The sequence below is a fragment of the Festucalex cinctus genome, chromosome 10, assembly GCF_051991245.1.
Source record: "Festucalex cinctus isolate MCC-2025b chromosome 10, RoL_Fcin_1.0, whole genome shotgun sequence".
Taxonomy (NCBI): Eukaryota; Metazoa; Chordata; class Actinopteri; order Syngnathiformes; family Syngnathidae; genus Festucalex; species Festucalex cinctus.
In genome coordinates this window covers 28,667,443-28,681,662 of record NC_135420.1, presented here as the reverse complement: position 1 = coordinate 28,681,662, position 14,220 = coordinate 28,667,443, and the positions used below count along the sequence as shown (strand labels likewise).

The 14,220-nt window shown below is 41.7% G+C and overlaps 1 protein-coding gene across 3 annotated transcripts; it reads left to right on the top strand.

Annotated features, from left to right (window-relative positions):
* The first annotated feature begins 30 nt into the window (after nt 1–30).
* On the top strand, nt 31–4,670 carry LOC144026748 (NAD-dependent protein deacylase sirtuin-5, mitochondrial-like). Of its 3 annotated transcripts, none has more exons than XM_077533711.1 (9): nt 31–140; nt 1,564–1,673; nt 1,765–1,898; nt 2,580–2,805; nt 3,179–3,266; nt 3,410–3,463; nt 3,561–3,684; nt 4,060–4,175; nt 4,278–4,670. In XM_077533711.1, the coding sequence occupies exons 2-9, from the start codon at nt 1,577–1,579 to the stop codon at nt 4,348–4,350; spliced, it is 912 nt and encodes a 303-aa protein (XP_077389837.1). In that variant the 5' UTR covers nt 31–140; nt 1,564–1,576; the 3' UTR covers nt 4,351–4,670. The 3 variants fall into 3 exon arrangements, with proteins under 3 accessions (XP_077389837.1, XP_077389835.1, XP_077389836.1); XM_077533709.1 differs by having other exon boundaries at nt 34–938; XM_077533710.1 differs by having other exon boundaries at nt 34–1,447; nt 1,528–1,673.
* The last annotated feature ends 9,550 nt before the right edge of the window (nt 4,671–14,220 follow it).

Genomic DNA, 14,220 nt, shown 5'->3' with positions numbered 1-14,220 from the left:
GGGGGGGGGGGGGGGGGGGGGGGGTTAGTCAGTCTTCGGTCTATGTGCGGTTTCCCTGCAAAGTGACACGTACTGGGGCTTCACCTGCTCGAATCGTCTTGCTTCGCTGGAAAGTCCAACTTGTCTGTTCCTTAGTTAAGGTGAGATGTGATGTATCCTGATTGATATCGTATGAATAAAATTCGTTTTCAGACAAGAGGATGGCAATAATAATAGAATAGTACCTGGTTCTCAAACCTTTTACCACCTCAAAAAATTATTAATGACCATCGATATCAAAATGCAGTAGTGTCATGTTATCAAAAACAAGGCAAAGGTTTTTAAATATTTTATATATATAAGCCACTGGAGCATTTAGATTTTCAACATTAACACTAAATTTATTAGGGAGAGTTTACAGTAATGATAATAATAATAATAATAATAATAATATGTCTGTATTATAACCTGACAGCAAATTATTAATAGAATAGTCTTGAAAAATTAAAAGGTCATGTGAGTCACTATAACGGCCGGACACAATGACATACTAGTACTTACAGTGTACCATACCATAAACTACTATCCACATATTTATTTGTTCTGCATTTTCACTATTTTGGCGTGATCATAGTGGAATTTACTGTAAAATAAAAAATACTACGCTTGCGCCACAATATGATTTGCAGTTAATGGTATGAGTGCGCCCTCTGCTGGTCTTTTTCTTTCACATGTTCCTCATTATCCCACAATTGTTATGATTTTCCGCTTTCGTCGTTATCCGTACATGTAATCGTTTTCTCTCTCATTTTAGCCATATTGGTTGTCATTTTAATATACAACTATTTAAATTTAAAATTGAACACTTTTAATTAATTGGAAATAGCGAAACGTGGGCGGAAGAGACTGACATCCGGAAGCGGAAGTGTCGTCATTGCTTCATTGTCACATTTTGACAGGTAGTGGAGAACTTTTAAGTCGCTAAAGTCAGGCTTGCAAATCAAGTTGGAAATGTATAACTTTATGTACACACTTCGTTACAGTTCCTTTTTTTTCTTCTTTTTTTTAGATGCCGCGAGAAACCGTGTTAGTTTGCTTGTTAACAGTAAACAAACAGCTACTAGCCTAGCTACCAGTAATAGCATATTGTTCACCAGTCGACATTCGCATGTTCGAAGTTTGGAGAAATATTTTAAATATCTCCAAACTGTGCTGCTGACGTACAACGTCAGTCTGAAGCCTCTGTCACTTTATCAACAATTTGAAATGAACACTTATTGGAACGTTATTAACATATGTGTTGTGGCATTTGGTGGTGATGTAGAACGTATACATTAAGATAATAAGCAATAAACAACAGTTATAGCTCTGTATGTGTTACTCATAATTGTACTGTCATTGTAAACTTAATGTTTAATGTATGCCGAGTCTCAAAACACATCTAATAAACTGGTGAGAGTTAAAGCAGGTATGCATCAAAGTGACAAAACCCAGTTGGTGTTTGAAAGAAAATATGTGATGACTCCATCCCTTCATTCACACAAAAAGGCATTAAAGCGGTGCTTCGTTAAACTTCATCTTTAGTCATCGAAACCTGATGATTGTACGCCAGCTGACATCGAGAGGCCTGACAAACCTTCATGGTCGCCTGAGGAAACGTTGGGACAGCCAAAGTATGACCAGACCCAGTTCAGGTAAGAGCACCTGTCACACATTCACACTATCTTCAAATAGAGAACAGATCAAGTGTTAATTGGCACCGCTGGGACGACATTCCTTGCACAGACCTAGCAGCATTTCGGGAGATCTTCTCCAAGGCCTCCAATGTGGCCATTCTCACCGGAGCAGGGGTGAGTGCAGAGAGTGGAGTCCCCACCTTCAGAGGGGCGGGGGGCTACTGGAGGAAGTGGCAAGCTCAGGTATGCATTCATTATTTTCTAAAATACTCATTTATCAATCTGTTGCACTTCATTATTTGGCTTGCAAAGTGTGATATGGTTCAATATATGGTATGTTTAAGACAAAACACGTTTCTCATGTGGTCACTGTGGCTGTTTTTGTAGTAATTAGGCATTTGTGAATGCTTAATGAAAAATGTGGTTGCATGTTGAATGACAAAAATTATGCAATTTTTTGTTGTTTTTCTTGGAGGTGGAAATTTGGGGGTTCTTGAAAATCATTCCCAAGTTGAATTGAATGAGGAGACTGTTTTGAATTTCAAATGGCAACAATAAGAATCTGTTATGTTGAATTTCCCAATAGGAATGAATGGGGAATTTTTGGTTGAAAATATTGAATTCTGGGGAATTTATGAATATTTGTAATGAGAAAAATAATAGCCTGCATGGTGGGAAGTCTTGGAATATGTTGGAATTTGAATGATGTGAATCAGATGAATGATGTAGAAGCAGATGCATGTCAAAGCAATGGGCGGAAGAAAAATAGGAATACCACGAGAATGTTTTCAGCATTCACACAATTAAAATGAAAGACATTAAGATATTTAAATACAATCATTGCTCACTGCAAACGTTTTTAAAAAACTATATTTTAGTGTTATTTTCATTTGACAAGGTAAGTTTGCTACCGTGCCTCTTCAGGATCTTGCCACTCCTGAGGCTTTCTCCAGAAACCCGTCTCGTGTGTGGGAGTTCTACCATTACCGCCGTGAAGTCATGCTTACGAAAAATCCCAATCCTGCTCACCTGGCCATCGCCGAGTGTGAGGAGCGTCTGGCCAGGCAGGGCCGTGGCGTCACTGTCATCACTCAGAACATTGATGAACTTCACCGCCGTGCCGGATCCAAAAATATACTTGAGATTCATGGTAAACACCGTAACTTAACAAATTCTTGGATTTTGCCTTTGAGGATTAAATATGTAAGTGGAACAGCAAACAATTATTTAGCATAGATTGGTATGCTAATGCTCGTGTTACTCAAATCGGGAAAATGTTTTAGTAAATGCTTGTTAGAATCTTCTAAGTTGCCACATGAATAATTAACGATAGTCTGCAACAAACCAAGAACCTTTCTTCTTTTGAATGCCATCTTATAGAGTAGAATGTTTTCACTTAACGTTTGGCTTGAGTTACAAATTGTTTGACGTTTTGTGGTTTCCACTATGGTGTCATTAATCAACTGTTATTGTGTTTTCAAACTTTCACTCTTTTGTCTCTTCTCTCGCTTATGTCAATCCAGGAAGTCTGTTTCGAACCCGTTGCATGAGTTGTGGTCACGAGGCGGCCAATTACAACAGCCCCATTTGTGCTGCTCTGGAGGGCAAAGGGTAAGTGAGACGTAAACTTTGATGGACTTAACTTTTACATTGAACATATTAACTTTATTATTAGCACGGTATCGGCAAAAGGAGCCCAGTTAATATGTCTTACTAAGAATTTAAAACGCGCTCGTATCCAATTGCTTCCTCAGAGCTCCAGACCCAGAAACACATGAGGCTCAGATCCCTGTCCAGGACCTACCCAGGTAGGAAACCTTGTCATCTGTTTTTATTTTTTTTTGTTTTTGTTTTTTTCCCCTGTCTGCCTGTGTGTGAGAGTGTGCATGTTTTTTTTCCCCCCAGGTGTGAGCAAGCAGGGTGTTCGGGTCTTCTGAGACCAGCTGTCGTTTGGTTTGGGGAGGCTCTTGATTCGGACATCCTGATTCGAGCAGAGAAAGTGCTCGACAACTGTGACCTCTGCTTAGTGGTGAGTGGTTTGATGCTAGGCACAATTTTACAAGCGTTTACAAGCATCTTCATTTGTCTGGGACATATGTTTGTCAAACTACGCTAAGGTTCAAGAATGATACCCTTTTTACTCGAGCTGAACAATTTTGACAGATACAGTCACCTAATTGAGTTTCTCAATATCAATCAATATCGATATATTTTGGAGTCTTTAATGCAGCCTCTAAACTGAAGAGAATGCTTGAAGCAACGGCAGTTACTACAAAAAGGTCCAGCAGGTGGGAGCAGAGTATAAGAGATCAACCAGGGCCATGTTGCAACAAGCTGAGTGGAATGAGTTAATCTGTATTACAATCAAGAATATCAATATGTGGTCAAAATGTTGACCACATAGGTTGGCACTTCGTCCGTGGTGTATCCAGCGGCCATGTTTGCGCCCCAAGTGGCCGCGAGAGGCGTGCCCGTGGCCGAGTTCAACATGGAAAACACGCCGGCCACGATGCGTTTCAAGTAGGCCGCCGCCGTCTTTTTAGAATTTCTTTTTAGAACATTTGAACTCATTTTCTCACAATTCCTTTGACAACTTTTTTTTTTCCCTCTCATTTTTTTTAGGTTTCACTTTCATGGCCCTTGTGGGACGACCTTGCCCCCTGCATTAAGTCCCCATGCAAATGAAAAACAATGAAATGTATACATTAGAAACAACTGCTTCAATGCTGGATGATGATTACGGAAAATACTTAAATTATTTGTTCTTGAGTACGCAGGTTGTCAAAAATGTTTTTGTTTTTTTTGTTCTGTTTGCACAGATGTATGTAGATGTACCAAATATGTGAGTCGCTTGCCTATTAAGTGTTTGGCAGTAGGGGGCAGTGTTAAACCGCTGCTGTATGACTCCCTCCAGTATGAGTGTTGTATGTTGCTACAGTATATGCACTGTTGAAAACTGCCAGTACTACAGTACTTATTATGAAAATGTCCAATTAAAGAAAAACAAACAAACAAGTTCTTATCAGTGGAAGACTTTTTCCTTGTTTTCTGTGTGCCATCTTCTTTCTGCCATGCAGTATTAGTCGATAAGATCAGTTTTGGTCGATGATTAGCTTGTGCATGACATTTTGTAAATGCTTTCTAATCCATTATTTGCACGTCAGTACGGTTTATTCGTATCGGGCTGTCCTGATTTCTCGTTTCAGTCCTGGCGATTCATCTTTCTCTGCTCTTTCCCGGGTCTTTCCTCTTGCATCATAGCTTCACTTTTCACTCCAATCGTACGTTTGACACGCCATCACCTGCTCATTAGAGAGGCGATGATGGTCCGACGATCCCTCGTGAGACTCTGCTCCAAAAATAACAGAGCCAATTTCCCGCCCGCTCAGCGACGATTTCGTGCCAATCTGAGTCGTATTGGGCCGAGATTGCGAGGGCTGTCAAAGTCAGACCAGGAGGGCGGAACAGAAAAGCAAAGCAAGGCAAGGGCAGGTACAATGTTAGTTCAGAGCAAGTGTCACAAAATACTAGCAGTGACTTTCATGTTCCGAAGGCAGGTTATACGGGTATGTCCTTGCTTTAGTTAGGCATGGTCCGATATCACTGTAGATTCTGACGGTCCCTGGAGCAAAAATATTAATGTATATTTGGGTATATAAACACTTTAAAGGGGAAAAGGTGTAGTTTGTAGATTGGACCTTGATACGGACCAGTCGGTCTGTAAAACCGGTGTCAGAGTTTAGTCTGTATTGGCGGCAGTCAGAGGGATTTGTTTTGTTTTGGGAGTTGGAGTCTGTCAAGCTAACCTTTGTCACTAATTCTCTCCATAACCTTCAAGGACATAATACCTAGACGCAGCCAAGCCTCTGAAAGGGTCCGTCCGTCTTGGTTGGCTCAGGATTAGGTCTCTGCTTTTGTTGATGATTCTTAACATTGTCATTAGCTGGAAACGAGCCCTCCCCGGGAAGAGTGGAGCCGGAGATTGACTGGCGGATCGGTGCAGCATACGTAGTAACACGGACTCGGCTTCTGTCTGGCGTGCTGAGGAAGGAGATGAGCCAAAAGGCGAGAGTGGTAATAATGGGGAAACGCCAGTATTTTCAGGGTAATACCGTAAAGCAACATGTTATGTCACACACAAACTCCCCTGTGAAAAGGTACGTTGTGTGTTTTATTAGAGAGGCTGGTCCTTGACTTTGCTGATACTACTGTGATATTTGTGAAGTTGATGGATATCCTTGTTGATGCATTGGAGTACCTGCCTTGGGCTACGTGAGTCCTGACTCAAGAGGTTCACTTACCTTGGCAACAGTATGCACTCGTCAAGTGACTGTACTCATGAAGTCAAGAGAGCCAAACAAGGTGAGTAATTCAGACGCTGAACCAGAGTGTTGGACTTTTCACGTATAATTTAAATCCAAGGGGGAAAAAAAGCCGTATAAAACAGGTATGCCACGGTGTGTGGCAGCTCAAAGGTGTTTGATGCCCTCAAACTCCTCCACATCAATCTCATCCAGTCACCCTGTCATTGCATTCATTAAAACTGTAAAACTGTACATTAATAATACAGTAAAGACAACGAGCCATTCCATGGGGCTGAAACGATCTAAATTCCATATATATTAGGGGTGTCAAAAAAAAATCGATTCGGCGATATATCGCGATACTACATCGCGCGATTCTCGAATCGATTCAATAATCGGCAGAATCGATTTTTTTTTTTTTTTTTTTTTTTTTTTTTTTTTTTTTTTAGGATTCACACCTTGAGCATGGAAGAATGTTATATGAACGGCACATTAAGCCTTAATATTTTTATTTTAATGCTGTTCAAACATGAAACAGATTACAACCTCTATAAGACTGAAATTTCAGATAAATAAATAATACATTTTCATATAAATCTTACACTCTACAAGCTTACTGATTAGTATTTTCTAAATATGAATGAAAAAAAATCGCAACAATCGACTTATAAATTCGTATCGGGATTAATCGGTATCGAATCGTGACCATTCGTATCGGGATTAATCGGTATCGAATCGAATCGTGACCTGTGAATCGTGATACGAATCGAATCGTCAGGTACTAGGCAATTCACACCCCTAATATATATATATATATATATATATATATATATATATATATATATATATATATATGGAATGGATATAAATCATGTCAAAACTTATTTCACAGTGTTGTGTTGGCGCCAAACATATATTTTGGAATTCTGGCCAAAAGAATAAATAAAAAATCAGAGCAAAACATAATCAACCTTGGTCTCTTCAGACCGTAATACATTTTCTGTCCGATGAAACCAAGATTGAACTTTTTGGCCATAATTCCGAAAGGTACGTTTGATGGAAACACATTTATGATTCCCAAGTTGAATTGAACGAGGAGACTGTTTTGAAGTTCAAATGGGAACAATAAGAATCTGTTATGTTGAATTTCCCAATAGAAATGAATGGGGAATTATTGGTTGAAAATATTGAATTCTGGGGAAACAACGAATATTTGTAAGGAGAAAAATAATAGCCTGCATGGTGGGAAGTCTTGGAATATTTTGAATTTTGAATGATGTGAATCAGATGAATGATGTCGAAGTAGGTGCATGTCAAAGTAACGGGCGGAAGAAAAATAGCAATACCGTGAGAATGTTTTCAGTGGTCTTCGACAAGGGAAATACGATCAATATGACATTGTCAGTGTTGGCAACAAAACTTTCAGCCTTCTGCTAGAAAGCAAAAGTATGTCAGGAAAAGCTTTTCAATTGGGTTATACAAGTTATAGGTTACATGAAGGGTGGAATTTTTTTTTAAAGAATTATCTCAGTCAGTATCATTTTTCCCCATAACAAAAACCTGAACAGTAACTGTAATCAGTAATGAGGTACACAGTGGTGTGTGTGTATACATTATTGGAGTAAGTATCTTTCAATTATGACCAGCCAAACACAAAGCCCAAAGCTTTATCTCGATGCTTCATCGGGGTATAAAGACACATGCATAAATACACACACACTGGGCAGGGTTTAACAGAATTAAGATGACTGAAGCTGGTGCTCTTCCCAATCACCCCAGATTAGGTTTTTGGAGTGAAAATCCTCCAGGGAAGCACTAATCCCTGACCGTAAGCAAAGCTTTCTCATTCTATATCTCTCTTGCCCGCTCCCTCGCTTTTCACCATCGCTCTATTTATAGCCCCGTTAAGCTCCTCTGCGTGCTACTGTTTACGTTTAGAGCCCACTCTTTAGATTTCATTCCTCATCCCCTTTTTTTTCCCCCTCCAGATGAAGAATTAAAAGCAAGAAATCTCTATTGGTCAGCTGCATGGGGATGGACGCGTGGGGAGAGTTGATGAACGATTGCTAGCCAGATAGCGTTAACCGTTGGCAAAGACCAAAAGAAAAGTAGACTTGCTATTTTTTCTAACGTTACTACATTACTGCCGCACTAGCCATTCGTTTTGCCCCTCAAAGTTTTCCTCTAGAGCACATGTGTCAAGATCCGGTCCTGGCATTTTGAGGTCTCTACCTGTCAGGCTGGCAAGAGGTTAGCGTCTACGGAGCAGCTACATGATATCTTTTGTGAACGTTTGCCTTTGCGATTGTGTTTGGTAGTATAATAAGAAAGAAGCTAACATTTCGCTCATTCTAGAAATGCAAATGACCAGTTAGTTGTATCACAACGCAGACACACCTACGGACATTCATGCATGTAAAAACCTTGCACGGAAACGTTCTGATTGTGCTCGACAAAGCTCAACTGCTCACGTTTGTCAATTTCGTTTCGCGCAGGAAAGCGCTGATGCTTATAAACCGGTTACATCATTTAATGTGATGGAGCAGCCGCCTCCTCTGTGTATTTTACAGTCAGGCCGGGCACGCCTCCGCTCGTGCTTCCTGCCAAGTGTCAATAGCGTAATCAGATGAGAGGGCAACAGCTGCTCTACCTGTGAGTTGGTGCGCGTGCGTTGGTGTGTCTGTGTGTTTATAACGTGAAGAAAAAAAAACAAAACAAAAAACAGGAAAACTGCTACGTTACTACTTCTTTCGTATTTTTGGTAGTTTCGGTTTCAGCATTGCAGTGTTGTTGTGACTAGACATTATGGAACTTGATGCTTTGAGGATTTGAGTACCGGCATTCTTTTAAAGGAACTTGCTTTTTCCATTGACCATAACTTCATCTGTTGCGGGTTTACCTCATTATTTTTCAAAGCCATATTAACTCCTGTCATTCAAACGTGTAGGAGTGTAACACACCCACACATTGATACAGCACATTAGCAAATGGAGAGGTTTAGCCTTTTTTGTTTAAAATAACTTACTCTCACCGCCAGGATCCTGCGGCGCACCCTGGCCGACGGCAGAACGAAAATGTTTTGATGATTGACGATGATGTTTGCTTTCTCTTTGGCCCTATTTTAAATCAGTTTCTACTCGTCTCATTCAAGCTAGTGCTAAACTAGTTCATCTTTCAGGTTCCGTGTCCAAGTTTGAATACTCCCATTCGTATGTTGCTAGCACGACGTTAGCCAACCAACAACCGAGGCTTTGGCCCGTTGCTTGGACGGCATTGGCTGGCCAAATATTTCCGTATGTACATCCTGGCATTTCTTCAAATTTAACTCAAGTCCCAAAAATTTTCATCTTTCATCTCATCTTCATGCTCATTTCATGTCTTACCCATAATCATGACAGCGTTAATCATCGACGTTAGAATGGCATTTGTGTGTCGGCGGGCTGTGTGGTGGCGCTCAGCTTTCCCCTCATTAGCTCCTCCTCTGCCAGATAACGGCTCTGATCTGCAAACAGCGGGTGCGCCGATTCACGCCGCTGCTTTAATATTTGTTTTGCTGGAGCCCGTAATCTGTCAGAGAACACACACACGGCTCTTGCTGATAATGAGTATTTGTGATTATGTCCGTAGCTTTCTCCGCACTTTGTCTCCAGAGTTTTACCCAAGCCGCCGCTCAATATTTGATTTGCCAAGTTGGATTGTGAAGTCCAGCCCAGGCCCGCGGTCACCCACGACTTCTCTGACTGAATCCGACTGATGTGCACCGAAGGTTCTGGACATCCGTACTTTGTCATTGTGATTGTCGGTACAAAACGATTTGCCTACTCTATTCAGTTGAAATCAACGGCACACTACTAGAAGTAGACCCATTGTCCTTGTCGTCCATCTTGAACAGACCAAGTAACCTTGCTCCGGAGGAAACATCTTGTACCGAGCCCGTTGTTTTCTACCGAATGTTCGGACCAATCACAGAGCGACATTGTGTTTGGGACGGGACATGCAACTGTAACGAAACCAGGAAGCTAGCACCGACGGCGGCGCTACAAACAAACCTAACATGGACGAATGGACCCTGCAATTAATTCTGTTCTTCCACAATTACTCACCGTTTCCTTGATTGGTTAAAACAAACGTGTACAATGCCGCATCGTCCAATTAGCTCGAATTATCGTACAGAATGTCCCGCCTTTCCTGAGCAAATTACCGTGGAGCGGTACCAGATGGATATTACGGAGAAACACCCTTGAGTGAAGCGCAATATCAATCTGGCTCTTGCCAGGTTACAGACCAAGTGCTCCCATTTAAAAACAAAACATAAAATGTTAAAACGGTTCGAAACGTAGAGGGATTGGATTCGAGATGGTATGGCTCAGTCAAAGAGGGTATGATGCAATTGCTTTTTTAAAATTTTTATTTCACATACATTTTGAATGAACTTGTCACTACCTGTAAATGTGCCGGTTCCTTCTACGATGTATTTCTCCAATAAAATACGATTCGGTACGTATCTTGCTATATTTCAATGCGGAACGATTCGATTTGGTTCAATGCGATTTCAAATCAAAGCGTGATTGTCCAGTTCAAACTGTCATATATTTCATTCAGCATTTGGGTGCTGTCTAATCAAGATGGTCGGTGACTGACAATAGGTGTGCAAGTGTGTCAAATCCATTTGCCGTTCACCTGAGAGAAATCCGGAATGACCATAATCCCACTTAAAAGTCCGCTGTGACTTCATACGCTTCTAAAAGTGGTTCAGAAAATCAATAGCTTGTCACCTCCACGGGGAGTTAATATAGTTGCAATTTGCCATGTGTGCCAAGAGAATTAAAAGCTCATTTTCATTTCCGCAAAATATATGAAGTGCTATTTTCATTCTTGCAAAAAAAAAAAAGGTGCTTGACGGTGAAATGTTGAAGTCCTCATTCAGGGTAACGTCCATAACGTAGACGAGTGAAATTTCCCTCATCTGCATGCACGCTCGACAGAAATGAATAATAATAGTGGTTATATTTTTAACTTTGGGAAGACGCGACTGTTGCCAAATGAAATCGCTCTGAAGCTCGTCGGCGATTGTGGAAATGTCTGCGTGAATGTGCGTGCGTGTGCAACGGGGATGATTTGAGGTTGCCGGGGAAGTTGTTTGCAGCTTCCCTTCGACATCTCTTGCTGAGGGAGATGAGAGGAGCTGACACGCGGAATTAAAAATATCTCTCAATAACACTCCCACGCACCCTGCAAATTGAGGCGCTACGCACACACACATTTTTTTTGGGGGGGGGATTCTGCTTGAAAAAAATTGGCCCCAGCATGTCAGTGCCACTATAATATTTTCCATGGCCCTTGTAATCTTTTTCCAAAGTTGATTATAGATTGACAAAATTCACTCAATGTACACAAAAAAGGTATGATGGAGCTGAGAAGAGCTACAAAGACACTCCCACTTTTTTTTCTTTTTTTCTTTTTTCTTGCCACACTGCAACGGGAATTTTGCACTGGTTCATGGGGAGGGGGTTGTGACGGTTCCGTCACCTCTGAAGCTGTCATCAGCGCCAGCCCTACTTTCATGTCAGCGCTTCGATTTTGAGAAATGTCAGTGAGCACAGCGAGCCCCGGCCGTGTCACCGCGACGGATACAAACACCTCCGACACACACGCACACACAGGCCAGCTCAAAAGCACCCGAAAACGAGTCGGGGGGGGGAGTTGACGAGGCACACCGCGAAAAACGGAGAGCGAGCCATTGTGTTAGATTGGGAAACACCTCAGCGGCACATCAGTCATAACTGCTCGTCTTACCGCCTCTGTTGCCATGGCAATAAGGGACTGTCAGGGATCCTGGAGGGGAGGACGTTCCAAATATCTGCAGCTGTCACTTACTTCGGGAGACGGAGAAAAACGGGTGGTGGGGGGGGGGGGGCTCTGTGTGTGTTTATACGTGTTTGCGAACTCGCTTCCCGTCTCACAGAAAATTTGAAGCAGAAAAAATATCCTTTCGATGAGATGACGATAATTACGAAACTTGCAGTTATATTGCTGTTGCACGCTTGCAATATCCGGGTGTTGCCTTGAAATGCAAGTGACTCAAAATGCGAGCTGCCATTTGGCCGACTTTTTGCCTTGACTTGCGAGCACGGACTTGAGATACAAGCTCATTACATGGTCAGACTTCACAACAAGCCATCGTCAGGGCTGTAGTACGCAAGTCCGAACTCAGCACATTATTTTATAAATTTTTTTATTGTTGTCGTTTTGGACTTGACTCGAACTCGCAAAATACCGACTCCAACCATGTTTTTATTCCTGAAAATGAACATCCTCCTTCAAAAGAAACAAAAGTTTTTCAGATTATGAAAACAGACGGGTATTTACATTGGCCATACGGTAACCATGGCTACCGGCAATAAGTTTTCTGATTAGTTTATTTGATTGCAAACACCAAAGCACACAGTTTTAAAAATTGGTTTTGCCAATGATTGAGAACTTGTGTTAGCCACAATGTCTTAAAATAAACATGAAGCAACCTACATATTCTGTACGAAGACAATTTTGGACCCATACGGCACCACGACGGCAACTTTGACATTTGCTGATGCACCAAAAAAAAGAGATAAGATGCCACCCGCCGATATTCTTTCTTTAACTCATTCACTCCCAGCCATTTTAACTGAATTTTGCAAGGCCTTCAGCATATTGTGTTCTATTGCTATAAAAACATGGAACCTACCAAAGGAAATATTAGTCTCTTCTTTCATCAAAATATATTTCTATGCTTCCGTTTTGCAGCAATTAGCATTAGAATATAGCGAAGTTTCGTCATTATTGGGTGCTCTCAATTGTCCCTAGGTGTGCTCGTGAGTGTGGATGGTTGTTCATCTCCGTGTACCCTGTGATTGGCTGGCAACCGGTTCAGGGTGTACCTGTTTATATTTTCTGCACGTACATTTAGCATCTTGTGTTTTCGGAAACAACCGGAATTGTGTCACAGTGTCTGCAGACAGCCAGGTGTTTCCGTTCCAGATTAGCTATGTAATCCCTTGAATGAGCTCCGGGTCTGCCCCAGACTGTCCTATGAGGTCAACACGACCACAACTGCTTCCGATAGCAGTCGAGTACGGCATCGTATTCAGATGGCTGAAACGTCTCGGATGATAGCAGACACTCCAAGATCCTTCGGGCTATTTGATGATTCCACTCGTTCTGGAAGGATTAGTCCAGCGAATCGAATGTCAATTGTTTGGGTCCTTCTTATGTAACCTTGTTTTCCCTTGAAAATTGTGACAAAGACTGGAATAAGGAAGCAATGTATACAACGTTTCATTGTATTGCAGTTTTTTGTGTCATTTTGGCTTTCTTGAAACAAATTCTTCAAACTACAAGATGATTTGGTCAAACAGTCTTACAGTTGTGCAAAAGTTGTACATACACATATACATAAAGCACATTTACAAATTTTGTTTTGGGGGAAAACCGCCCGCCCCCCCCCCAAACTGGTTGTTTGTTACCTAACAACACGAACACCATTCACACACTTTGAGGCAGATGTGCACCATGCGTGGATAAAATATGCAAATTTGGACAAAACGTGCCCTAAACCAGAACAGCGGTTCATCGTATCGCCAAGATTTCCCTATTATTTGGGAGGAGGTTATTTTTAATCTTGACATCAGGTTGTTGTTGTTTTAAAAAAAATACTTTTCCAACATGAGAACGCCAAAATCATGCGAGGGAGGGGAAGAAACGTCGAAAAAGACCAAATTCTTGCCATGCTTGCTGCAGCTGCAGCTATTTTTAGCCGGGAACTACATCTGCTGTGACTGCAGACGCTGAGGGGAAATCACCGGCGCTGCCTTGCTGCCGTCTTCGCCCCGACAACGCGCACTGCGTGCCGAAGCCCCTTCCATAAAAAGCTCAGGAATAATCCTGAAAACGTGAATGTCATATTTTGGAGGTCATGTTGTGATTGTCGCCATATGCAAACTTAAAACACGTTTCTGGCAGTGCTTTTTTTTTTGTATCGCACAGGAACGCTATTAACCCTTTCTGTCTCATGTGATCCAGCTCCATGTGAGAGAGGCGAGGAGGAGGGTGAGAGAAAGGGAGGAAGAGAACGAGAGGGAGGGATAAAGGGATAGACATGAAGGGTGAGATGGAGGGAGGGTGGATGGAAGACAGAGAGAGAGAGAGAGGGAAAGAGGAAGGGAGACGGAGAAATAAAGATGGAGGGAGAGAAGGATGGAGGGAGATAGAGAGAAATAAAGAGT